At 39.3% G+C, this 27268-nt stretch overlaps 2 protein-coding genes across 7 annotated transcripts; one reads left to right on the top strand and one right to left on the bottom strand.

Moving 5' to 3' along the window:
• Positions 1-216: 216 nt before the first annotated feature.
• Positions 217-16539, bottom strand: il15ra (interleukin 15 receptor subunit alpha). 4 transcript variants are annotated; one of them, XM_028044122.1, is made up of 8 exons: positions 16319-16538; positions 13430-13624; positions 10413-10451; positions 8954-8992; positions 6543-6626; positions 5491-5607; positions 2962-3046; positions 1865-2873 (listed from the first exon to the last, which is right to left on the bottom strand). In XM_028044122.1, the coding sequence occupies exons 1-8, from the start codon at positions 16395-16397 to the stop codon at positions 2810-2812; spliced, it is 702 nt and encodes a 233-aa protein (XP_027899923.1). In that variant the 5' UTR covers positions 16398-16538; the 3' UTR covers positions 1865-2809. The 4 variants fall into 4 exon arrangements, with proteins under 4 accessions (XP_027899924.1, XP_027899925.1, XP_027899923.1 ...); XM_028044121.1 differs by having other exon boundaries at positions 2962-3049; positions 16319-16536; XM_028044123.1 differs by lacking the exon at positions 5491-5607 and having other exon boundaries at positions 217-2873; positions 2962-3049; positions 16319-16539.
• On the top strand, positions 16336-26929 carry rbm17 (RNA binding motif protein 17). Of its 3 annotated transcripts, XM_028044100.1 has the most exons (14): positions 16336-16447; positions 16885-16886; positions 17731-17879; positions 18846-18962; positions 19036-19202; positions 19299-19411; positions 20068-20118; positions 20307-20439; positions 20520-20671; positions 20940-20990; positions 23323-23399; positions 23487-23585; positions 23671-23743; positions 26652-26929. In XM_028044100.1, the coding sequence occupies exons 3-14, from the start codon at positions 17757-17759 to the stop codon at positions 26753-26755; spliced, it is 1260 nt and encodes a 419-aa protein (XP_027899901.1). In that variant the 5' UTR covers positions 16336-16447; positions 16885-16886; positions 17731-17756; the 3' UTR covers positions 26756-26929. The 3 variants fall into 3 exon arrangements, with proteins under 3 accessions (XP_027899901.1, XP_027899903.1, XP_027899902.1); XM_028044102.1 differs by lacking the exon at positions 20940-20990; XM_028044101.1 differs by lacking the exons at positions 16336-16447; positions 16885-16886 and adding an exon at positions 17281-17377.
• Positions 26930-27268: the final 339 nt, after the last annotated feature.

The following is a 27268-nucleotide window of genomic DNA, read 5'->3' as shown; positions in this document are numbered from 1 at the left end:
GTATTTTTAGCTTAACAGCTAGCATCTAGTTCTTTTGGCTAGCTAGCCGCTAACCATCTATAGCTAAGTGTTAGACTTCAGCATTCCAACTATTAGATGTACGCCTGGTATATCACACCTGAAATTAATAGTTGGATTGCCTCGTCAGAATCGTAAGAGACCGACCCGGGAGGACTGGAGTTGGACCCCTGCGGTGGATGCCATAATAACGAGAAGTAAATATTTTGTTGTTTATTAAATTCATCTCATTCTGAATACGTGGGTCAGTTAATTTCACAAATACATGACAGTCTAAAAAGTATAAACAACAAACATATCAAAATGATTGCCAGCTTCCTGACATTTCATGAATGTTTAGGTCAAGCAATAGATAAGAATATGTACAGGGTCACAAAAAATGGAAGTGTTCTAAAGAGTGCATTCCACTGATACATTACAACACAGTAGTTTTGAGGCATCATATAAGATTAAGGCTACAGAATGAAATAGTGCATGTCTACTAAAGCACACCATTGATATTAGTGATTTGATTGCAAAGAATAAAAATAGAGAAATCAGAAAATACTTTAAACATTATAAAATATACATCGACTGAGCATCGTGTGCTGGTCATAGAGGCGGCCTAAGGCACAAGGGGGCTGAGCTGCTGCTTGGACCTCCAGGCCAGCAGAGGGCCCCCAAGAATATCAGTGTTACGTTTTTTTCAAAAAATTAAATTTTTCTAAATAAATCCCTACCAGTTGTAATCACACAGAGGAAATGATAATAATCTGATTGCTAAATTCATAGTTGTTAGAAAATCCACTTTACTTTTACATAGCCAATGTCAGAACATTTACACTGAAACCTTGAGGCCTCAATATAGCAAAAATGTCTATTCCAACTCTTGAATAGGTGTTTGTTCAACAAAAACACAATTTTGTCACACAGCAGCAGTCTTCAGTCAGAGGCCTGTTCAGAGTCACTGCAGGACTGACTGCTACTGGAGACCCTTCCTTACCCTCTGCATCACCATCCACTATGACTCTTTGAAGATACTTGGATGATATGAGTATCGAGAACATTTCGTTTCACTTTGGGAATTGAATTTGGCACAGATGATTTAAAGGGCCAGTGATTTTTAAAAAATTCAATCATGTTGTTTGCGTTCATCTTTCTCCATGCACACTTGAACTTACGTGTTTAGCGCACATTAATAACAAAACCAGACTAAAACAGAAGTTTATTTTTCTAAAATTGTGGTGAAACAAGGCAGTGGAGGCATCATGCTGTGGGGAAGCTCGTAACTGCTGCTTTTATGCAGGAGTTACATTTCATGCACACTGTACCTGCAGGTCAGTGAGATAACAGCTTACTTCCTCTTTTCAATGCAATAAATATGACGTGAAAAACTTGAGAGCTGAGAAAATAATTTTGTTCCCTTCATAAAAAAAACTAACAACAACAAAAAAAATCCATGAAATTTATTTATTAGAGGGGGTCCAAATCAAATTCTGCTCAGGGCCCCATATGATCTTGGGCTGTCTCTGGCTGGCCGGACGGCTTAGCAGCATCAAAGTTTCTTTTATATCACTAATATCATACAGTTCGAGATCCTAAGTTTGAGCATTGCATAAAACTGTCTACTATTTGTCACACACAAACAATCAAACTTAAAATATTTTCCTATAAGAAGATAATACAGTTCTAATCGGTAGTTATGGTTTTGATTTGAGTATTTTGTTGAGACTGGGGGAAGAAGAGACATTTTTCATGTTTAGCTAATACATCAGGGCAGGTATATTAGCTTTAACCTATATATTTACATATATTTAAGGATGTTATCCATCTTTAATCGAAACAAGTGTAAACTATTTAGATATTGTTAAAGTTCTCATGGCTCAACTTACCCCGTATGTGAGGTAAACCGGTAAAACAAGCATTGGTGCGGGGTAAGTAAAGCCGTAGTTGTTGTACACAATTCAACGGATACAACAGATAACGTGCTGTTTAGTGAAAAAAAAAAAAAGAAGAAAAGAAAAGAAAGAAAAAAAGATTTAAAAAAAGAAGACAGCGTGCTTTCTTGGGGACTGAACATTAAATTTTGGAGCAAAAAAAAAAAAAGGCAGTTTGAATCCTTGTTTCAAATTTGCGGTTGGGTTGTAGCATCTCAACAAGCAACAAGCAAGTTCAAAAGCTGGCACTTGAACTTGGACTGAAATTATCTTTGATTTATGACCTTATATTGTTGCTCAACTGATGTATAAAACAAAATTAAAAATATTTGTTTTAGCATAAACACATTTTTTTTATGAAACTTATGATAGACTAAATTCACTTTCAGGTGGGAGAAACGGTTTTTGTTCCCGCTCATTACGGCGCTGCGGCTCCACTCTGGAGAGATTCGAGTCATTTTAACGTTGCAAGGTAAAGGGAAATAAAGATGTAATCACTTTCCCCTTGAGGGAAAGTCATAAACGATGAATTCCTCCTATTTGGTCACATGATCAATGTTTTTTTATTTTTTTATTTTTTTACAGTTTCCTAGAAACAACTGGTAATTCAACTTACCCTTTGGCTCAAATTACCCCAGTCTCCTCTATTGCTTTTAGAGATTTAACATCCATCAGAATATGCTGAATAAATCTTAGCTGAAGATAACATATTTACAGACAATTTGTCCTGTTTGTTTAAATAAAGTAGACAAGATGGCAGATTCCAGGCTTCAAAACAGCATTTGACAAGCGTGAGGGTGATATCACAGTTCATTTTTAAATACAGGCTGCTCGTTCTTCCTTCCTCTTTTTTCCTACAAATTCTACATCACGGCTCAAGAGGGGTTGTTCATTGGCTGCATCTCCTCTGTTTCCTGAGGGGGAATCGGCCTTTTTCTCCTAAGGCAGGAAAACAAAAAAAGGGACATTTTGTCAGCATGAATCCTTGAGGTCTCTGTTTAATACCAGTGCTTACTTTCCAGCTTACCTTCGATGTAGTACGAAGATGATGCCACTCATGGAAACCAATAGGATCACCACAGATAAAGTGGCGGCAATTGTTCTGGTGTCTGCTGCTAATGGGAAACGGAGAGAAACAAGCATACTCAGCTAAAACACTCGTTCTGTCATCCTTACTGTCAGAAATGTTTGTAGTGGAAAAATTATCATGTTGATTTTCGCAACATAATGGATTCCGAAGTATAGAATTCTTTACATTAAAAACATTTATTTAAACCATGCCCCCCGATAAAGATGTGGAACAAGCCTTAAAGTAAACTGCAGCACCATAAAGTTGCAGGCAATTTTTCAGAAATCGTCAAACGCGTTTGCGTGCATTTATTCTGTGTGAAGAAAAGCTTCTGTTTTGAGTTGATCAAAGTTTGTGGGAGTTCCTGTTGAGCAATCTCCAGTCGTTTGTTTCCAATAGTGATCAACAATGACCTAACGTTAAGTGTTATGTCAGACACAGGCCACCCAGCTGGATTAGAGCTCATCCTGCCACCACACATGGCTCGCTGTTCGGGAATCAAGACAAGACGCAGCAACCACGTCTCCACAGCAATTAGATGAAAGGTTTGAGAAAGCACAGTGAACATTTGAAAGAGAGCAGAAGTTTTTAGTTCAAGCATTACAAGTTTTGAGAAGAACGACATGAAGTCCTGCTTTCAAACGGAAAATGCAAACACAAGTATTAAAAGTTTTGAGCACAAAAGACATGAAGCCCTGCCACTTGGTTCTGAGGAATGTGGAAATCCCATTAGATTTTAACTCAATTATTCCACTCTGATGTAGGCGTCTCCAGTTTGTACTTTGCACAGATGTTTCTGTACAATATAGCATCTACTTCAGTTCCTTCTCCATTGTTAAGTCTCCCTCTAGTCGATTAATATCTGGTCTGTGGTGGACGCTCTGATGATGTCATTTTAGGTGAGTACTCTTGGGCAGTTAGTTTCTCCGACATCTCAGTATTTGTTTGTTGTTGGTTGCCCCCTCCAATTGATGCTGTATGGTTTCTTCCACCACAATTGGTAAAAAGTTTGTATCTAAAGGTTTGACTGTGGAACTATCAAGCTTACCGTCTCACCAACTTGTCTTGTTCGTGGATTGAAAATGGTGGTTTGCGGGGGTGCTGTGGTGGCACAGGGGTTAAGCACAACCCACATATGGAGGCCTTAGTCCTTGACCCGACTGTTACAAGTTCAATTCCTGACCTGGCGACCTTTACCGCATGTCTTTCCCCTCTCTCTTTCCTTTCAATTCACTATCAAATAAAGGCCACTAGAGCCAATAAAACCTTTTAAAAAAGAAAATGGTGGTTTGCAAATACACAGGGAGGATCCACACAGGATCTGCAAATGGAAACAAATCTGGCCTGAACTGGTGAAATCCACGCCTGTGAAGAACAGGCGTAGGCAATGGCATTCCATGTAGTCCTTTCCTGCTGGTATCTTACACCTGGTAAGGGAGTGAGATGATGTATTATTTCTGATGCCTCTTTGCACAGCCTGCAACTGGGATCTTGCCTGTTATGGTAAATTTAAGTTTCTATTGCTCTGGTGCTCAAGATCTGCTCATGTCTTCTGTCCAACCCTCTCCAGCCATTGGTAGGATTTGGTCATATTGGCCACTTCAGCTGTCTGTTGGGGGTACGTCCCATGAAGGGGTTTATCCTCCCGTGATGGTTCTTTCATCTCCTTCTCTTCCAGTTTCTATCGTCAGACTGCTTCATCCCTTGGAGCCATCTTCCTGATGTACTCTTGACGCTTGGATGTTTAATCTCTGATGCTCATGAGACCTCTGCCTCCTTCTGTGTGCTTACAGCTTGAGGATACTGGATTTGGGGTGAAATCCACCATGAATGGTAAGAAGCTTGTGTGCTTGATCAATTTATTACCCTAGCAGGGTATCTGATTAGGCACAGCTGTTGACTTCCCAGACTTTCTTCTTGCCATTGAGCAGAATCCCCAAAACGTGCCTTACTCATTGCAGGTATTTGGCTGTTACTGCTTTCCTTGTGGTTGCCTTTTGCCTGTGGTATTCCAAGGCATAATTTTCCTCAACATTTACTATTCTCCTTTCTGGGGGTGCAATACTCTCTCTGTGGATTATCTGACCCTCTTTTTTAGTCACCATGTGGCCACATTTCTCCAGCCCAAATAATATCCTGATGTCCCTGCTGTATGCAGGTGGTGTGAACCAGTGAATCAATGTCTCGCTCACTCTTAGAATACAGCGCAACTCAATCCATGTCGGGGAGGTGCCTGAAAGTTGGCCTATTTCTGAGTTGGTATCCATAGCCAGTCTTGCTGATTATTTAGCTGATGGGGTTCAGGTCTATGTACACCACCGGTGGGAGACAGACCTTCTCCTTGGTATTTTCCACATTTGATGGAGATATGGACAAATGACCCAGATTCATTTATTTTAAGGCTGTTTACACATCTTTACTAAAGGTGTCAATAACTGTAGCCAGCATCGAGCTAGATTCTTCCAGGAAGTTAGGATATAAAATTACCTGTGAAAGTTTCTGTGTGGGTTTCTTTCATAGAGCTGTTTCCGTTGCTATGGTTACTTGGTGAGTATGTGGACCTCCGAGTTTTATAGGAAACCACTGTGGTTGTGCTTTTAGTTTCTACACACAAAAAGATTATTTTGCCACATTAATTATGAAAAAATGTCACATCTGAAAATAAAAGAAACCATGAAACCAACATATTCTTTCATGCAGAGTTGTATTCTAAACCTACACATCTTTGTCAGGACTCAGAATTCATACTTTTAATAAACTTTAAATGTAAGTCGTACGGCATCATATAAAGCCGTTTGTTAGGGCTTGGGACTCTAGAAATCCAGACCTTCTCGATTATACATATCCATGCCATTTACGAATCGGGAGAGAAAGGAAACAAAACAAAAAAAAATCTTTTTCGTCCTCACTTTGAACATTTTCAATTTATATACAACAGTAAGGAACACTGTACAAAAAGAAATGCTCAGGTCTATCAAAATGACTCTAAAAATGGAAACCAAGAATCTTAAATAGAGTGGATATGCGATTGTGGCATGACAACCTAACTAACCAGAAGATAAGAACTAACACCAACTAATACTAACCTAAATGTACAGAACAGGATGACTACTGAGAATACACTCATACTGAGATGTCAAGACTTTAATTTTGTCTGTTTTTTATTTTTAAACAGTCAGACGCCTCATTATCTAATAGAGTTTGGAACGAAACATCAACGGTGTATTAGGGCCACAATACAGATGTTGGCCCTAATTAGTCAAGAAACTAATAAAGATCGGGGATCGACCAGCAAACTGCTACCGGTGGCTAACTGTTTTATTGTAGGTGTTTGTGTCTTATGGTTCATGTTTTCATTTATAATGGTAAAAATAATACATAAAATTCTTATGCCGCTTTTTGGTCCATGCTTATGTATCTGAACAGCCCTTTGGTCACTTTGGGTGCTCTTCAAATAAAGATTGATTGATTGATTGATTGATTGATTGATTGATTGATTGATTGGATAAAAGCAGCTGTTAGGATTCCATGCTTCTTACCTGATGTACTTTGCTCCTCCATGTTAGCTGAGCTTGTAGTTTCAGTAGTAGAGCTTCTTCCAGTCGGATGGCTGGTGGAAGTTCCTGCAAAATAGAAAAAGAAGCTACCATCTTTTTTTCTTTTTTTTTTAGCAAAACCAACTCTCTTCCTGCTGTCATTTAAGTATTTCTGTTTGCGTCTTTTAACACCAACAGTAAAAAATAAAAATAAAAAAAATTGCAAAAACGAATCACAATGAGACCTGGAGCATCTTCAGACGATGGTTTTACTCACTCATCAACTGTTTTTTTTTTTTTACAACCAGTTACGTAATTTCTAAGAATTTGATGAGTAGGACATAGTGTGGCTGAGTATTTCCTCTTTTCAGACCCATTTGAGGGTTTCTAACATGAACGGGATGCTTCAGATCACACCACAGATTTTCTCTGCAGCTGATCCCAGACTGGTAGATGTCGGTGGCTTTGCTTCTCATATCTTTTGGAACCTTCAGATCAAATATGCTGTCTTGGTGTTGTTGGGGACTCAGATTCAGAGATGATACGGGAAAAGCAAAGTGGGAAAAACACAGTTAAATGAGCAGACTGCATCCGGAAATCTAAATGAAAGATAACAGAGGATCTGACAAGGAATAACTGAACTGGCGTGTATTTATACCGGGGACGATGATTATAGGACGACACACGGGTGAATGAATGAGCGAATGGGAAACAGTTATTGAAGACCAGGAAAATGAGGCACTGAGGTAAAAGTAACACTAACCTAAAACACAGGAATAAAATAAAATATGAAATGAAATGAAAAAAAGTAAAAACAAAGTAAAGTCAACTATGATGATTTGAAGGCTCTCATGTTGTCAGACTGGTTCTCGTTCTGTGATGTTTTTGATGCTACAGGTTTGTCAGTTATGATGCCTGGAGAAAAATGAATCAAAAACACCAAAAATTGTTTCTCTTACCCATAATTCATGACTTGACAATGGGATTAATTATGTTTCCATATAGGACCAGGTAGATTCTTCTTCCACATAACAAATGAAAAAGTCGGTGGAAATTGAATTTTGAATTTACACATTTACTCATCTCTTCTTTATTGTACATTTTGTTTCATAATCTGGAATATTTAAGTCTAACAAATTGAAGAAAAAAAAAAGAAACTAGAAAAAATGTGTAAAGGGAAAAATGCTTCTTTTTTTTTTGCTGGCACTGGACGTTGGTTATATTGGTTGGAGTAAATGTAGATTCAACAGGCCCAGTTACAGAACTCGCAAGATTTTATGCTAAGTCTGTGCACAGTTAATGGAAATTCATAGTTACGTTTACCAGTTCCTCAGTTTTAGAAGAACATGCGCAAATTACATAACAGTCACAGCAACTCAAGCTAACAAGCACTGATCAACTGGAACCTTCACCACATGAACACGGTTTCATCTGAACAACTTCATCAGACTCACTGAAACCAGCTCTGTCAAAAATGTGTTTCATTTTTAATCAAGAGGAGCTCAGGAAAACACTTCAAAGGTGTTTTCCTGATGGAACATGAGACATGAAAACTTGTTAACAAGGTTAATCTTGTTAAGTTTTCATGTTCCTGAAAACATCAGGAAAACATGTTTTGTTAACTTGTTAACCTTAACAAGTTAAGGTTAACTTGTTAAGGTTAACACTTGTTAAAGTTAACAAGTGTTAACCTTAACAAAACTTGTTAAGGTCAGTGCTGCAGGCTGAAATTACAACATTTAGAAACTTTATTTGCGTGATGGTATGTTGCCCACATACCAACCTGTTTCAGCCTGTCACCTAAAAACATGTAGTACTGCCCTCTAGGTGAAATAACAAATATGTGTTTATGCACATACTTGAACCTACATATCGATAAAAGTACCACAGCAGAACACGTGGTGGTATGAAAACGTTTCGCTCTCTTTAGCAGGCTCGTGTCTTGTTATGTCTGCTGCTTTATCAGAACAAGCAGCAGCAAAAAGTCATAAGACTTGTCACAACTGAAAAAATATTCAACTTTTGACTTAATTCAATTCAGTTCAAAAGTACTTTTTACCAAAGGAAAACTAAATGTTGTAACTAATGCAGTCATGCCTAGAGATACTGTTACAATCTAAAATTTCTTTCATGTGTTAATTTCAAGCGAGGAATTTAGGCAAATATAAAACTTGAGAACTGTAGAAGTAAAGCCTGAGCAATATTGATCCTACACTGGCTGTAAAACATTTGGTTTATAGAAGCCTAAAAAAACCTACTTTATGTTTAAAGTTATGGAATAGTAATGTGATCAAGGATATGGGTTTAGAGGTTGATATATAATCAAAATGTACTTGTAAAGCAATTCTCCTCGGATTTGCAGCAAAAACCAAAAATAATGTTCATGTTCTTTCAGTTGCACACATTGATCCTACCTGGCCGGTTTGTTGCCGCAGTCGTGATGCTTGAACCGTCTGAAACAGAATAAATGAATAGTTCGTCCATCAACTTCGGAGCTTATTAGTTAATGCAGCAGGGCATAAAAATAATAATAATTTTTAAAAAAGCAAGAGGAAGAAAAAGCAAGATGAAACCCAAACACTAAATGTCACTGTATGCAGATGATAAACAAATATTCCTACAAACGTCCAAATTTTAACATTATTATTATTATAATACAGAAAACTAATCCAACAGCAATCTAACAGATGCAAGCTAAACAAAATATAGAAAACACAACCCATTCATATTTTAGGTAAAAGTCTAAATGTAACTTTCCAACTTCAGAGCTTCTTTTGCTTCCTTTAAATGCTTCAAGTCCTCTGAATCAACACTCTTTAATATGTCTGTCATGGTGTGTGGCTGTTTTATTAGCTTCTTTTATGGCATATTTAAGAAATGACTTGCGTTTTAACCACGTTAATGAAATGTGTGGTCTCTAATCCTTACTGAAGAGGTAGATTAAACACACCACTTGCCTGGTGATTCAATCTAACTCATTATACGAAGGCAATAAAACAGATTCTCATAGAACATCCGACATGTTTTTCCATTCAGAGCTTCATACTTCCAGACTAAAACGTCTAGATTTGTTCATCAGCATTCTGAACATCTGAGTAGAAAACACAAAACCTTGTTTTGTTTATTTATTCATTTTTTTCCTATGTTCAGCAACTTATGAAATAACACAAGGTCAAGTTGTCTTCTGACTCGGCAGCGTGGCGAAGGAGTCGTCCACTGATGTTTTGGTCATCTCAACAAACACAGATCAGCCCTTTCTCAAAATTCTACAACAGACTTTTCCAATCTAGATTCTTTAAAAGACTTTGAGAAAAACAGGAAGTTCAACAACTTGTTTGGTATTCAACCAGGTCCTGTTTAAGAACCACAGATCCGGTCTAAGAAACTGCTACAAGGAGGAATAGAAGGTTTAAAAGCTCTGAAGTAACTCTAAATGAGTATGCCTTTATCTGGGGGTGTTCAGTTCTTTTTTGAGAATCTTTTTATCTTCTAATAATATCCAAACTTAGAAAATAAACGCTAAACTTCATCATTCTTTTCGACCCTGTTCTAACACACCGTTTACCCTCTGGTATTAACGTTACTGTATAATTCAAGCTGGTGCAGGCAACAGAATGATGAACATTCTGCAATGACAGTCTTTTCGATGACAGTGTGAGAGAGCAATAAATCAATATCAATATATTAAACTGCTTTGGTAGCACAGTGCACCTACATTTACAATGATTTAGCAAACAGAAATAGTCTGCTTGAGGGAATCCGCAACACGTGTTGCAATGAGCTTACATTTAAAATGCATAAAAAGAACCTTTCATTTTTAACTAAAATAAAATAAAACAGCATTTTTCCAGAAAAAAAAAAAAAGTTTCATACCTGGAATGTGTGGCGGCGTTGGAGTTGAGTCTGGATGAGCTGAAACAATGAAAGTGAGTTAATTAATGTCCAGGTCCAAAGGGAAGAGGTCAGGGGGCTGGAAGAGGGATTCTGTTGAGCATTTATTAGCAGTTAATGTCTTACCTGTAGATTGATTCGTTTGATTCAACATAAGTTTCGATCATGTGAAGCAAACGGCTAGTCCAAGAGGGTCCTAGACAAAGGCCGGCTAACGGGGTCCGATCTCAGAAACATCCCAGTTTTTTGTTTTTATGAACCTTTAAAACAGTAAATCAATAACTTGATGCCATCTGCTGGGTTTCCTTAAATAGAACACGTTTTAAACTAATTTGCATAATGAACTAAAATTAACACACTGTTTGCTAACAAGGATCAATTGGAATGCATGCCTGACGTCTTTCAGCTAAATGCTTTCTTGTTTATGTCTAAATAAAGTATTATTCCATAAAGCGTGAATTAAATGTCTTGTCCTTATAACAAGACAATAAGTGGGCATAAATATATTTTTCTTTTGTGTGGCTCGAAATAAAGCAATAACTAATTGTAACGACCTTTTTGTTGTTGTAAAAAATCAATTCACAACATTAAGATTTGTTGTGAATTGGTGCTATAAAAATCTAAATCATTTCAACTGAATTGTCATGTTTGCATATTCACAAAGCAATCGGCTATTACTGAAGCAGGAAACGTAGGTAGAGAGAAAGTGGTGCGCCGACTATAACCTTCCTGTGTGAAACATACAGAAAAGAGACATCATGTCAAGTGTTCCTATAGAGAATAGCTGTTAGATCTGACACTAGAGTGAAAAGAGACAATGTTAAGTGAACGTTATTTTATTTCCTTTACACTCCAACATGGTTCCTACTCAGTGCGTGTTTCGCAGAGGACGATAATTTATGGCGCACCACCTCCAACCTCCATTGTCTTCCATTATGTAGCTCCTCTATAATTCTGTGTAAATAACTACCGAAGGCAAACGTGTCGACACTTTAAAGGTTCACAAAGTAGCATTTAGATGAAGTAGAAAGTGAATCATCTGTTTGAAGACAATAGAACTTCACTGGCCTCGACCCGTTTCTTGGACTGGCTGTTCGCTTTTGGGAGCGACTCACTTGGATTTATAATAAATGAGGAGCTATGTTTGGTAGGTGAGATGTAACTGCTTAGAATTGTGCATGTGCGAAATAAGATACTCTTGATATGGGGAAGCATTCAGTTTTTATGCTCCACTAATCTGGAACAAACTTCCAGAAAACTGCACAGTTGCCAAAACACTGAGTTCCTTTGAATCAAGGGTGAAAACCCGTCTGCTTAGAGCTGCCTTAGAACCGTGACGACTAGAACATTTCTCAATATATCTGACCTTTATTTGCTTGATGATTTTGATGACGGCATTTGACAAAATGTAATGTTTCATAATTGGTTGTTGAAATATGTTCTTATGCTGTAAAACGAGTTGAACTGACTTGTTGCTGAAACGTGCTAAACAAGTAAACTTGACTTGATAAACTGGAGTGAACCGCTAATAATGCACAGATATGACAAAAAAAAAAACACTACAGTACAATATAATTAGTTTTATTTCATACAGAAAAGCAACATGTATTCCTGCCGCAGCACAAACTGCACCATGAATGTTTTTCCTAACCAGAAAAACGTGTTTAAAAAAGCAAAATCATTCTTTGATGTACCGATGGGAAAAGTTAAGAGCTCTTTCAGCCGTTTGTGTTGCAATGGACATGAAAGTGTTGTAATTACAACTGAAACAGCGCAACTGTTTCCTGGCGGTCGGATCTTTTACTATCGGCAGGGGATGTTGTAAATTCCTGCTCACGGTGTGTGTAAAACTAATGTTAACAGAAGTTATTTCAAGATGTCAGAAATGCTGATGCAAGCCTTTGGAACGACCCTCAAAAGTCTTGGACCGTGACTGATAAACACTCTGCTGTGTTGACTGGTTTCTCTGGGTCGGTGTTTATTTCCAGCACACACCAGCAGCTGGTCCTGTCCTGGTTTACAGGCTGAGTGAGAGTTTTGTGTTTGTTTCATTTCACTTCCTGACGTTTTTATTGGTACCATATTGGCTTTTGTTTACCGTAGGCAACTTCGTTTAACATGGTTTGGATTTCATTTCTTGTTGCTTTTTTTTCTCCTCCTCAGTCGTTTTGGTTTCTGCAACGGCGTCGCAGGTAGGACAACAAGGAGCACGTTTCCGCTAAAACCAATGAAATTTGGAGATTTATCTCAGAAATATTCCAGAAAAAAAAACGTAGGTGTTCATGTTTTTTTCCTGATATTAATGTCAGAAATTCTCTAGGAAAAACATGGACATTTTTGAGTTTCAAATGTTGAACATTTTCAGCTTTTGAAACTCGGAAACGGTCACAATTTTTCTAGGAAATTTGTGAGATTCATTTCAAAATTCCACAGTTTTCTCCCTCAATTTTTTGACTTTTCAAACTCAGGCACTTTCAAGTTGTGTTTTTAAAAAATATATATATCTACAAAGGCACCTAACACACCGTGGCAGGTTTCTGCTTCCCACACAGGATGATTTAGACCCAATTACTTCCCGTCTCCTTTGGCTTCCTATAAATTCTTGTATTAGACAGTAATTTTACTTCATTTTGAGGCGTGTAAAGCATCTTTTTCATGTCGTCTTCAGTTCTGATGTGTCAGCAGGAGTAGCCACCCATGCAGGAGTTCAAGCTGCAGGCCAGAATCTCTTCCCACCAGTTCCATGTGTGGACATGCATGTGCTGCGTTCTCCGGGGTTCAGACTAGTTTCTCCAGTTTCAGAAATGGCTCCTCAGCTAAAGCGTGCCACCTCACAAAAATACTCTGATTTAGTTTTCCTGGATCGGAGGGCACCAACCCATAAAACGTGTCCTAGTCGAGTTTCTATTCCTGAAACTCTACGAAACCCGACGCCTCATGACGGTAACTTGATAAAGTTCCATTGTTAAACGTCGGAAGAGAAAGAAAAAGAACCTTACGTATACACTCCAGTGGAAATTTGGTAGTGGTCCACTGCGAATGATTGTTGCACTTGATGAGATTCGACGTTCCGGCCTTCCTCACGTAGCCGGGAATGCACGTGTAGCGATATTTGTCGCTAACGTTGAAGCAGTTTTTTCCTTCTGGTGGCAAAGTAAGACTTCTTCTGGGAATTTCTGGACATGCGCACTGGCCTGAAAGAGAAATGCAGACAATGGAAAACGACATGAAGGCTAATGTCACGCCATGGCTTGATTTTCACATCCTCTTTCTCTAGTAAGGGTGAAATGAAACTCGGTGCTCTTTTCAGTTCCGTAAAAGTCATTCAGGTCTCAAGCCGGTTCTACAGTCATTGAAATCTACCCAGATGCTGTTCATTCATAGATCATTAAGATGATCTATGAATGATGATCTCCCCTCTACGGGAGCCATTTTGATAGTTTGTGGCTCTGGAGCTAACATGCACGTCAAGGAGAGAAGATATCAGCAATGATGTTGGAGAAGCAGTAGTTGCAGTTGAACCATCTGGAAAGAGCTACAAGAGTGAGGAGTGAGCGTCCAACGGTCAAAGAAATGACAAAATAACACAAGAGCCGCACCTTAAAACTCGGCGAACTTCAGTTAGTTTGTTAAAAGTTAGCGTTCAAGACATCAAGTAGCATGGAAGACCACAGAATGCAAAAATTCATTAAAAAAAAACAAAACAACTACATGTCAAACCGGACAGGTTACAGTTAGCATGCTGAATGCTAAAGTCCGTGACCAGACGCTTGCTACGCGTATCACATTTTTGGAAGGGATGCAAAGACAAATGATTTAGATTTACAGAGCTGAGTCTGAATGAAACATGATGACTTCTTTAAAAAGCTGAGACCAGACGTTGAGATGTTCACACCAACTGCTAGGCGTGGTGGGCGGATGGGTGATGATTTAGGCTTATTTACCAAAGGAATACATTGGACACAGTTAAGATTTGTTTTTTCTATTGTCAGATTTAGCAATATTAAGAGAAATAATTAAAAACAATAAACCAAAACAAACACAAAAAACCTCAGAACTTTTAGCACGTTAGCATGCTTCATGTTGAAGTCACAGTAGAACAATTACAGTTTGTAAGAAAGCCTCATATTCACAAAGCTACGTTTGGTGAAAACCAAGCAGCTAATGCAGCAATAATACAGGCACGTCATTAAGTTAACCACAAGCATACTTTAGATTTTACTGTGATGCTATTTGATGCGTCTGACAGCTCAAATCAGAAATGAAAATCTGAAATCCACTGAAACCACTTTATAATTAAGCGTTGACCAAAATTCCATAATAATAGAGATTGATGACTGTAGACAGAAAACAGTTTCTTTTGAAGTTACTGCTGCCGCATGTGTTTCCACAATCAATGTTTTACACAACTGGCTTCATAAAAAAAAAAAAAAAAAAAAAAAGGACAGCTGGCAATGCTGTGGATTGTGTTTTTTTGTAAATAAGCTTACAATTATATAACTTTAGAGCTTGACAGAAAGAAGAAGAAGAAGAAGAAAAACCGCATTACATCCTGAAACATAAGAACGTTATAACTATGACCTAGGGGCAGCTTTAGATAAGATAAGATAAGATAAGATAAGATAAGATAAGATAAGATAAGATAAGATAAGATAAGATAAGATTTATTTGTCATCAACAGATTAAAACGAGATTGAGATTGATATTGGATACATTGGCAAACGCCCAGGGAGCCAATGAGCGCCAGTTAAAACAACAAAACATTCTCTCTCCGTTGAATTTTTTTGCATGTACAGTCAGGAATTGTCTCCAGTTGTGTCGAGGGTTTTCAGAGGTTTGACTCTGTGTTGCTAGGCGGCGTCAGTCAACCTGAGGCCAGATGGGGTGGAATTAAGGTCACCTTCCACCTCCCGTCTGCCTCGGCGCCACTTCAGGCGAGGTGCAACCGGGAAATTTGGAGAAATTACAGCGTGGCAAACTGATTTACATGAACTTATTTATTGTGTAATTCTTCTAATATCTAAGACAATCTGAACTTGGGTGCACCAATATGACAATTTGCACCGATGTCAACATCCGACATCTCTGATATCTTTTCTCCTTGACGTTCATGTTATATATTTCCAGGCTGAAACAAACATTGTTTATTAATATCGGCTAATACCAATGTTAATGCAAATTTCTCATGCATAACCTCAATAGTTAATGACGATTTGGCCCGGAAGGTCAGAACAGGATGGATCATAAGCTAAATTGCCTTAAGCACAAGTCCACATGAACCGCAAAGAGGAAGTAGCTTGTTCATCAGATAAACAGAACACTAACAGAGCAATATGTTTTCTTAATATAAATATACATTTCTAGATTTAGTGATTCATAGATGTTCCGAAAAACCACTTAAAATGCTGTCTTTTCTATAAAATATAATTTTATGTTACATTTTGGATCAAATTCTATTCATTTCAGAATACTTTGTTTGCTGCAAAACCTTAAAATGAGTCAATTTATTCATTAAAACCTGCTTAATAACCAAATACATTTGTTATCATCTCAATTTAGGAGACATTTAGTTGTTGGTCTATTTTTTTTTTTTTTGGTTTTTCCAAAAACACCAACTGTTACAACGTGAAGAACTTGAGCTGCGCTATTTGTTTTGCAATTTTACACTGACGCTTGAAACCATGGCTCCACCTTGCATAGAGAAAGTAAATAACAAAACAATATTTAACCACGCAACAAAAAAAATAATTAAAAATTAAAACATGTATTTCAAATGTATTTGAGTCTGGATTTAACTATTCAGTGTAGGCACGAGATTTGAATTTGACAAATAATACTACTTAAACAGAGCACAGCGTAAATATAGACGGAGATCGTTCTGTCCCTACCGACGCTGGAGAGCCGCGTCGTCCCGAGAAGACACACCATCAGGACGCAGACAGAAGTGGAGAACCGACCTGGATCCATCTGCCAGCTCGGCGCGGCTCTACAACATTTTCTCCCTGGAAGTCCACATCGTCAGGGAGTGATCTCCTGCCACCACCGCGGGGCTCGCTGCCGTCACGCTCACCGTTTCACTTTCAAAATCGCCGACTTTCAGTTGCGCATCGCCAATAAAGTCGGTTCTTGGCTCGACTCAATCGACGCCATATTTGTAGTTTTTGTTGTTGTTGTCGGCAAACGGTACGTTCGGGCCAAGTTTGCAGTTGTAACTCAATGAATAATCAAAACGTCATTTTATTTTAGTGAGTTCATTGCAAAACTGAAACTAGTGTATGATTTAGATTCATGACACACATGCAATAAGGATGTGTGTCATTTCAAACATTTCATTTCGGTTAGTTTTGCATGTTTTGGTGTACACGGACGAACGTAACAGTGTCTTTTGACAGAAAAGAAAGTTGAGTGGACGGAAAAAGTGCAATTAAAAGAGATGTACAAGCAGAAGCCATAGCGGTCTGTGCTGTAAAAAGCCACTCTAGATGTCTCCTGGACATGCACTACAATTATTGCATTTATTGTGCTGAGAGAAAAAAAAAAAAAAGAAAAGAAAGACTGTACTGTAGCTCAGTGGTTCAAAGTCAAGTTGAAAGTAAATGCAGCTTTTGACGGTCAAAGTCCAAGAAGTGAGGCCACATTTCTCACCCCATGAGAATTCTCTAGAGTTAGAACCACCGTCTTTTTGGTAGGTGATGCCACCTGCTGGTGTTTTCGAGTCAAGTCAACCACTGTTATTGCAGAATTAAAAAGAAGCGGATACATTTTTGCAATAATAATAATAATAATAATAATAATAATAATAATATGCTTACGTCGAAATATAAAGCAAAAATAAATCTACTAAATCCTCCCATCGCTAGGCGGCGCGTTTATTGTTACGCAACTTCTTTTTTTGTCTTGTTGTTTTTCCGCTGCTTCCGTCGCGCAAGCTACAGCGAGGGGTGGAGGTAAAGCAAATGTGCTAAAGCCTTTCATGTCTAATTTAGATATCCGTATGGTTGTATTATAAGAACTTTGAAAGCGAATTCTTATAATTATATATTTTTGCCCGTATTTTCTCCAAGAGAATACAGGCCGGCAGTGATGTTAGCTTCAGCTTATGCTAACAATCATTCAGTGAACTTTGCTAGCATATCAGGCAATTTAAACTGCTATTGATTTTGATGTGAGCTAGCTATGCTACCTGTGTACTAGCTTTACTCATTAGTTGGTGCTTCTAACGTAGCAATTGAAGGGCAAACGGAAGCCGCTGAGTCTGAATTAAAGCCCAGTCCTATGTGTGTGATTTGTGTGTTTGCAGGAAGCTGCAGCACTGACCGTGTCAGCATGTCGCTGTACGATGACCTCGGTGTCGGTGCAAGTGACACCAAGACCGAAGGCTGGTCCAAGAACTTCAAGCTGCTCCAGTCTCAGCTGAAAGTGAAGAAAGCGGCCCTGACCCAGGCTAAGGTAGCTCACCATGCTGCCAGGAATGGTGCAGAGCGGGGACTAGTGCGCAACAGCTCGGGTTTTTTATTAGCAACTAGGATAAGCGCATACATTTCCCACAATGCATGCTTTACAACATGGACACAACGGCTCAAGCAAACACAAGATCTGTCTAATCTGAGAACTGGACCTGGGACTTTATACAGACTAGAGACTAAATTCTTTCTTTATCAGCTACTGAGGTCTCAACCTATTAGGATCCGTTATGAAAGCACATATTTGGAAATCAGGTGTGGCCTGATAGTTTAGTTTTAAACCGTGTTGGAAATGCGACCGAATGAATTGTCCAAAAGGTTCTGAAAAGAAATCGCTGACTTTCAAAAAAAAAAACAAGAGATCGAGTTGGGAGCATAATGCACAAGGTTACATAAAAAGAAACTGAAGAAAATAATAACAAGTAGGGCTGAAAGGATTAATCGAATTAATTGCGATCTATGGATTACAGAAACACTTGTCAGCTAGTTTTTATTTTCTTATTTAAAAAGTAATTAAATGATTTACTTATTTGCATCTTTTAACATGTTTCTAATATTGTGTAAAAAGGCTTAACTGGTTAAGAAAAAAAATCAGCTGAATGTCTCAAATTTTTTTATCCAATTAATTGTCAGAATAATTGATTAGTGAAGTAATCCGTCAGCTGCAGCTCTAATAATAACAGGCAACCCTGAGAACCATCATCATGAGAATGTTGCACAACAACAAGGCGTCTTCAGTCAGAGGCCTACTTAGAACCGCTGCAATACAGACTGCTGCAGGAGATCATTCCTGCCCACAGCCATCAGCAGCATTTAACTTCGAGGGCAGGACAGAGTGAAAACTGTCCTGCTCAGTTTCAATTAAATGTGTAGAAGAATCACACAAGTCTGAATAATGCCAAAAATACTAAAAATAATTAGATGTTTTATAAAGGTTATGTTTGTGTTCCAGACTCAGCGGATGAAGCAGACCACCGTTCTGGCTCCCGTCATCGATCTGAAGAGAGGAGGTTCCAGCGACGACCGGCTCAACACAGACACTCCTCCACACGCCGCCGTTGGACTCAAGGTCTGCCTCACGCTCCATCACCGTCCCCTAGAATGTATTTTTTATTTTTTTTAACTGGATTTGGCTCCGTCAGGATGCGGTTCCCAGCGGATTCTCCTCCGGGGACGTTCTGATCCCGCTGGCCGACGAGTACGACCCCATGTTCCCCAACGACTACGAGAAGGTGATGAAACGCCACCGGGAAGAGATGCAGCGCAAGAGGGAGCAGGAGCGACAGAAGGAGATCGAAGAGAGGGAAAAGTGAATGAAGTTTTTTGTTTTGTTTTTCACTTTTTAAAACTTTAAAGTGTAATCTGAACATCCGGAAACCAAATCCTGGAACTTGGTGTGTTTCAGGAGGAGGAAAGAGAGACACGAAGGCAGCGCTCCCAGCGGATTCTCTCGTTTCCCGGCAACAGAAGAAGACTCGGATGAAGAGGAAGAGTACGAGAAAGAGTGGAGGAAACGAAGTGAGTACTTGTTGCCATGGGGATATGTAGTTTATCGACCAATAAGGAGCAAGAAGCTCCCCTTAAAGGGGCAGTATTATGTAAAATTGACCTTCTTGAGCTTTACATCATGTTATAATCTTATTCCCTCATCATGCATGTTAGAGAAATTGGTTATACTCCATGGCAACCTGGTGTGCAAAACACCTGAGTGGACCTAGCTTGGAGACGCAGCCCTGCCTCAGAGCTGCAGTTTCTGAGCCTCAGTGTTAGAGAGCAGCCCTCCCCCTCCATTCCCCGTCTCAGCTCCTTGAGACTAGCCAGCAGCAATTAGCAAACACCTGGTGGAACTGCACATCAACAGCTGAGCTTATAATACAAGCTACATATAAGTAGAGTTATATGTTTCAAGCATTTAATTTTGCTTATTGTCATAGGGATCTTCTTTAAATAAAAAGCTAAGTGGTAAGAAAACATTTGGTAGAAAAAGAAAATGCCAGCAGAGAGAAATGCGTTCTTGAGACAATTGTGAAGCAAAGTTAAGTTTAGAGTTTAGGGCAGATTAATGTGTTTACTGAACCTAAAAATGACTGCAGCCTAGACAATGATTAGTAAAGTCATCCTGAGTGTGTTTGATGTGAGAACAGGAAGTGACGGGTTGTTTCCGTGGTTTCCAGGTATGGGCGGAGCAGCCATTGCCCCTCCTTCGTCGCTCGTGGACAGAGAGGGTAAATGTGACGACTACATTTCCCTAATGTAACATGGACAGTTTAATGTATCAAATGAATGCGTTAGAATTTAAATGGTGAATCATTTAAAATGTGGAAAAGGAGACTTTAAATCAATTAGCATCCAGCAGAGGGCAGTATCGTACAGTCCCTACTTCCAGCAGCAGCGTTTGCGTTCTGCCCCGCAGGCTTGTCTCCGTACGAAGACGAAGGTCGTCCCGGCAGAGGCGCCAAGGCCGCCATCCCTCCTCCCATGTACGAGGACTCAGACCGGCCGCGCTCGCCGCCCGCCCCCACCAGTTCATTCCTAGCCAACATGGGGTCAGTCCTCCAGCCTCTTCCTCTTAGTCTGGTAGCTTCAGGACAAGAAGCACCTGTGTGACGAGTGTTCTCCCCAACAGTGGTACGGTGGCCCATAAGATCATGCAGAAGTACGGCTTCAAAGAAGGCCAGGGCCTCGGCAAGCATGAGCAGGGCCTGAGCACGGCGCTGTCTGTGGAGAAGACCAGCAAGAGGGGGGGGAAGATCATCATCGGGGACGCCGCGGAAAAACGTACGTCTCTAATTCTCACCGTTTACGTGTTTCCACTGTTAGCTTGGTGTCATTTTTATCCGTCAGCAGCATGAACAGCTAAATCTGCTTCGTCAGAGCTTCTCTGTCTCCATCTGCTTTTTGATGTGAAAGTCTTCATCATTGACGTTTTAGCCGCAGCAGCGAGTAAGACGGTGTCATTCTGCAGCAGGTGGATGTTTTACAGTGACTCTGTGTGCATGTGTTTTATTTTGTGTGTGTGTGTGTGTGTGTTGGTGCGACTGAGCAGCAGGGTCGAGCCAGTCAGGGGCGGCTGATCCTTCCAGCGGAGGCTCTGCAGGTTGGCCTCCATCCTATTCTCCTATTCTTGTGTGGGGAACACTCTGTCTGGTTTTATGTCTAGCTTTTTAAAAAGTGTGTCTGCATGTGTGTTAGTGCTTCCAGTTCCACTAACATGAACTGATTTTTTTTGGTTTAGTTTTTTAGAATGTTGTTTTGCTAAATTTTGAAGTTAAATGCAGAACAAGATCTGTTTTAGTAATGCATGTTTTCTAAAAACATCTTTCAAAACCTCATTCTTATTCTTATTTTTCATGTATTTTAGTTTGCTAACCACACAATTACACCTCTAACCTGTAAAGCATGTTATGTTTCGCCATTCTACCCAGAGTGTGTCTTTTGTCCTTTTTAACTAGTTTCGTGCCAGATTGTCATGTCGCATGGTAGGTGTGTACTGATTAACTGGCAGGCTGACAACAGAGTCTCTAGACATCCTTAAAAAGACTTGAATTTATGTACCTAAACTTAAGGTCTTATATGTCTTAAAATCCTATTTTTTTAAGTGTGCCTGAAATATGTTAATCACAAGTAGGCCTGTCACGACAACACATTTTGCTAGCCAATAAATTGTCTCAAAAATGATTGCAACAAACGATAATACTGTAGTTTTGAGATCATTCTCAAGTAACATATTGATAATAATAATGGCACAATCATGCAAGTTGACGCTCTCATAGTCTAAGAAATGTTTTTCAATTAATGCGTGAAACGACTTAAACACGTGTGATTCTAATTCCGTTTTTTATCTAATGGATACACTGCATACACTTTTATTTTCCGACATTAGCGGAATATTGACAAAGTTTTGCACACATTTGTCATGGAAACGCAGCTGACGTCCCCTTCTACTGTACTTTACCATGACAAGACCCGCCCACCGGGTGGCTAACAACAGCAACTCCTGTGGCCATCTTAGCAATTTTGTTAGAAGGCCAGGAGGATCAATTAGAAACACTGCTATGCCTTCTAACAAGTTATCAAGAGTCTAAAGTATAAATAGTCCTGCTGATTATTCCGACAGGCTTTTCTCATCTGGCATCAGTGTTAAGAAACAGGAGCTACTCACACAGTTTCAAGCAGGATTTCTAAAGCTGAGTCAGAAATAGTCGTTGCAGAAGATGAAGCTGTGAGACCTTCCAGCACATACCGTTCCTACCAATTAAAATCCCTTCATGAGATGCCAGGATAAAAATCCTGGAGTTCCCCATGGTGGTGTTCATCGTAGGACCTCTGGGTGAAAGAAAACTGCTACTCTGTTATTATCTATTCATGGATAATAATAATAATAATAATAATAAATGTACACCTTTGGAAATATTTGCAGTTGCCAAAATAAAAAAAATTATTAAATTTTATTTTTTTTTACCTTAATCAGACTAGTCAAGTAAATAGCTTGACTAGTTAACCCACTAACATCTAAGAACAGATTGGTAAAAAAGGAATAATATTCTTCTAAATAAGCAATTTTAAACTAGTATTAAATTTAGCTTGTCATGGTCAGGAATCAGACTCAAAATAATACAAATGTTTCAGTTGTAAAACAAAAATCTGTTTTATTATTTTAGCAACAGTATAAATAATTTTTTTTTACCTACTTTAAATGTGGCTAACTGTGTAACAATGAAGAGAAGCAATACTTGAAACAAAAGCCTCATTCATTCATTTAATATGTCTAAAAGCAGCTCTATGTTCTGATTGGACAGCACATGTCACATGTGGCTGCATGCCAGGTTATTCCTTTATTTCTAGTTGCTCCACAACAGAGGTTGCTTAGCCATAAAACCATTAGCCATGCTTTGAGGCACAACAGTAAAGAGCGTTGTGGTCAGCCGGTCAGTCTTGGGTATGATTAGTTCATTGATCAGGAAAAAAGATTGGATTTTTCCAGTTTGATATCGGCTTCCATTTCCCATTTCTTTGCATTTTCTCCTGTAGTTGCTATCTGTTAATAAAAACAACAAACTCTTAAAAGACGCATAAACCTGAAACTGGAGAAATGTTCTGAAACCGAGTGAACCTTTGCCGTCTCCCGACAGATCAAATGTTCGGCTCCGTTTAATGTTTTAGTCAGACATTTATCTCCTTCCTGGGTTTCGTTGACACTTTTCCTGGAACGCCAACCGCAGCGCGGCTGAGTGACCCAGTCAGTCGTTCCTCAGCCGTGCTGCGAGACAATAAAACCGGGCTCTGTTGTTCCAGCCGCCGTATCGGAAAAGTACACCCGACGTCAGCTCTGCCACCACTGAGCATCGGCTCGAATAGTTTCACGTCTTGAGTAAACATCTTTATCACGTCTGTAAATGTTGTCTTGTTATGCGTTTCCGGCCAATCAGCGGACTCTTCCAAGAAGTCGGAGGCCAATCCCTTGACGGAGATCCTGAAAAACCCGACCAAAGTGGTTCTGCTCAGGGTATGTTTGTTTTGTTTCCCACAAGATGTACTTTATAAAAAATAAAATAAAAAAAGCAGACACCTAAAATGTGTTGCGGTTTCGCAGAACATGGTGGGTCGAGGAGAAGTGGACGAAGACTTGGAGGGGGAGACGAAAGAAGAGTGCGAGAAATACGGCAAAGTTGTGAAATGTGTCATTTTTGAGGTGCGGAGAATAAACCTCGACAGAGTTCGTCCAAAGTGATTGAAAAAAAAAAAAAAGCAATAAACAAGGTTACTCTCCTTCACAGATCGCCGAAGTTACGGATGATGAAGCCGTCAGGATCTTCCTAGAGTTTGAGCGGGTGGAGTCGGCCATCAAAGGTCAGCGTTCACCCGCCGTTTTCTCCTCGTTTGTTTAACCCAAGGCCAACTTTTTTTTCTGTTTTTTTTTTTTTTAACGTAATGGCCTCGCTTTCCTTTCGCCGTTGTGTAACCGCTCCGATAACTCGGGCCGAAAAGTGTGTCTTACTCTTAATTGGGTCGGCCCAGATCGGAATCAAGGTGAGACTCGACTCCCTGCGGTGTTATGTCATAACTCCCTACGGCACCGGCAGAACCGCGCTTACATCACAGCTCCCAGAAAGCGGGGCGCGCTCTCAAAGAACAGGTTATACTGAGAAGATGGGTGGAGAAAAAAAAATCTTCTCATTGGATGTTTTTATCTAGGGTCAGTTTTGAGTTCAGTTTGTGCTTTTTATGTTGCATCAATTTACAACAACTTTCATTTTTACAAGACAAGCAGTTAATAGTATTCCAGTCCATAGAGTCTAAAGTTTTCACACATGATGGTCCGGTGGACTCGGCTAGATTTGGGACCAGAACTGCGACGTTGGTTCCATTGTCAGCTGCTGTGGTTCTTTTTCACACTGCACTGTGTAAAATAAATCAAACCATTTGAAACACCTGTACCCTCCTCGCCTGTGGGGGCGCAGCAACAACAACCACTGAAGGAAACAACACAAAAACCTCTGAAGAAGACACTGAGCGCAACTTCCTTCTTCAGGAAACAAAAATAGAGTGGCGTCAGATTTTAGGGGTTGTAAGATTCCTCTTCTGTTTCTGGTAAAAGGCCACAAGACATTCGTCTCATTAATGCTAATCTTGTTTTGGTTGTATTTACCCAGAATGCCCTGCGCTGTAGTCTGCTTCCTGCTTTTGTTGCAGTCTCCTAACAAGCTTCTTGTTTTGTTCACTTTAGAGAATCCTCATATTTCTGTGCTCTGGGTAAGCAATTGCAAATCTATCAAATCTACCATTGATAGCTTAAAACATTTAATCTATCAACAATCTATCAGATGTTTTAATGACTTCAGCCGCCTTCTTGCTTACGTGTCTTATCCAGAGGTCAGAAATAATTCCAGATTCTCATCATCATTAGACTTATGTTGTTCTTTGTCTTTTTGTAAATTTCTTCTAATTTTTTGAGGAAAATTTGTCCTGCTTTTTTTAAGTATAAACTTATGGAGCTAATTTTAAAGTAAATTGAAGTTGCTATTTTAGTCCATTTATTCAGCTTTTGTCTTATAGTTAATTTATTCTACTTTTTTAAAAGTAAGTTCATGGAGCTAATTTTTAAGTAAAATTGTGCTGCTTTGTTTAGCTGATTTATTCAGCTTTTCTTTCTTTAAAGTAAATTTATTGTGTTTTTTTAAGTATTTTTTATATATATATTTTTTAAACCCTTCAAGGGGGTCTTTTGTGGGCTCTAGTGTCCCTTATATGAAGGTAGGCTGACAGGAAGGGGGAGGGGGAAGGGGGAAAGACATGCGGCAAATATTGCCGGGTCCGGGAGTTGAACCCGCGACAGCCGCGTCGAAGACTCAAGGCCTCCAAACATGGGTCACGCTAACCACTACGCCACCACGGCACGCCCCTTGTTCTCTTTTTTATAGTAAAAAAGACTGCTTAAACACTGCTTTAAAAAAAAGTAAGTTCATGCAAATATGTTTTAAAGTAGATTTATGCTGCTTTTTAAAAAAAAAATTATTCAGCTTTTTCCAAAAGTCAATTTATGAAGCTATTTTTTATTGAAAAAAAATTTTTTGTGCATTTTTTCAGCTTTCCTAAAATTAATTTTAGTCTGCTTTAAGTAAATTTCTGCTTCACTGTGTTCTGCTTTTGTGCTTCTAAACAAGTCAGGATGTGACAACATTTATCATTAAACTCAGCCTGCTGTCTCACAGGAAGTCTTAGTGTGCGTCTGGTTGTCTTTACGCTGCAGTGGCTGTGAAGTGCAGGTTCTGTACCAGGCGGTTCTGCTGAATGTCTTTCCAAGTAAATGGACGGGACCCGTTTCTGTGTGTGGACTCTCAGAAATGGCTGCTGTCCTTATTGAAGGAGTGCCACCCTGTCACTCCTTCTTGCATGACACGCGCCGTCACATCGGTTCTGTTTTTTACTAGATTCTTCAAACGGGTTAAAGTGTGACATATTGTTCTAAATAGTTCTGCGTTTAAACCTTGTGTGTCGACGGGCTTTTAGATAACAGGGACTATACAATCAATCCACAACCACAGAAACTTCCTGGTATTTTAGTGCGATTTTATGTACGCTCTCACAAAACTAGTGCAGAATTGGCAGTGGCAGGAAAACGACATGTGCTTTTCAATATTTTTTGAGAAACTAAAATCTAAAAAGTGTGATGTTTCTATTTGTATCATGCTTTGGGGACGTTTTTCTTTAGCAGAGACAAGAAATCTGGGGGGAAACTACAAACCACCTGAGACTGGATATTCTGCATCAACCCCAAGCATAAAGTCAACAAAGCCTCCAATGGAATTATTTGGATAAAAATAAGTTGTTGTAATGTGTTAGAATGGCCTAGTCAAAATTTGAAACTTAATCTAGCAGAAAATATGTGGCAGGACTTGAAAAACTGAACCCAATCTGAGCTGTTGATGTGCAAAGCTGGTAGGAACCTTTTAGAAGTGGGGGCGCAGTGATAAACATGTCCCAATTTCGTTCATTTTGTGTGATTGGTAATCGGCCGATCTTTTTCCTATTGCTATTTTAAAGAATTTATTCTCCGTACACTTATGTACTACATTGTACTGCGGCATTTCATCAAATCGTAATAGAATACGCTGAAGTTTGTGGCCATGACATGTAAATGCTAATGCAAGGCCCTGTAGTGATGTAGCGTTGAAGGAGGGCAGAAGTTTAAACGCATGCTGATTCTAAAAAAATATTGATGATCCCGTTTGACCTTTGACCTTCTCTTCCTCCGCAGCCGTTGTGGATCTAAATGGACGTTATTTCGGGGGTCGAGTCGTCAAGGCCTGCTTCTACAATCTAGACAAGTTTCGTCTTTTGGATCTCGGGGAGCAGGTGTGATGTCTGCCAGCTGACCCTGTGAGGCTGCAGCAACCTCCCCGCCTGTACATAGGTTTTTCATTTATAAACAGCAGTGTATATGTAGTAATAATGATTCTGTCATCTGGTGTTTTTGTTGTTGTTGTGATTATTAAATACCTTTATGCCAATACAGAATAAAAGGTATAAACCAATCTTTTGGGTGTGGATTTCTTTCTCAGTGTTTTCATCCTGTAAGCGCCACGGAGGCCTAGTTTCTGACATAATACTCCTTTCCTGTGTTTTTAGCGTCCCTCTGGGGTCCAGGAGTCCTAACTTAGCCTCGCTAGATTATAGGAGGGGGACTAGGACAGTGAACGCAGCCTCAGCCTCGTTCAGAGCTTATGTAAGTGAGCCAGAGAAGACGTCCCAGAGGTTTGGATGATGAAACAGAAATGGGAAGGAGGACCCATTTAAAGGATTTCATCTTTTTGTTTATATGGCATGGTTCAAAGGTCAAGGAAATATGGGTGACAAGGAAATGATTGCATATTA

Source organism: Xiphophorus couchianus, chromosome 17 (genome assembly GCF_001444195.1).
Source record: "Xiphophorus couchianus chromosome 17, X_couchianus-1.0, whole genome shotgun sequence".
Lineage (NCBI taxonomy): Eukaryota > Metazoa > Chordata > Actinopteri > Cyprinodontiformes > Poeciliidae > Xiphophorus > Xiphophorus couchianus.
The sequence above is the reverse complement of the archived record's forward strand: the minus strand, read 5'-3'. Positions and strand labels throughout refer to the sequence as shown.

Excerpts from the sequence above, each read along its gene's own strand:
- il15ra (XM_028044121.1), bottom strand. The coding sequence starts at position 16,397 with ATGGATCCAGGTCGGTTCTCCACTTCTGTCTGCGTCCTGATGGTGTGT. Across the intron at positions 13,625-16,318 it reads GACGCGGCTCTCCAGCGTCG|GCCAGTGCGCATGTCCAGAA; the intron begins GTAGGGACAGAA and ends TTTCTCTTTCAG. Across the intron at positions 2,874-2,961 it reads ATCTTCGTACTACATCGAAG|GAGAAAAAGGCCGATTCCCC; the intron begins GTAAGCTGGAAA and ends TTCCTGCCTTAG.
- rbm17 (XM_028044100.1), top strand. The coding sequence starts at position 17,757 with ATGTCGCTGTACGATGACCTCGGTGTCGGTGCAAGTGACACCAAGACC. Across the intron at positions 19,412-20,067 it reads GAAAGAGTGGAGGAAACGAA|GTATGGGCGGAGCAGCCATT; the intron begins GTGAGTACTTGT and ends CGTGGTTTCCAG. Across the intron at positions 20,672-20,939 it reads CGGGGACGCCGCGGAAAAAC|CAGGGTCGAGCCAGTCAGGG; the intron begins GTACGTCTCTAA and ends GCGACTGAGCAG.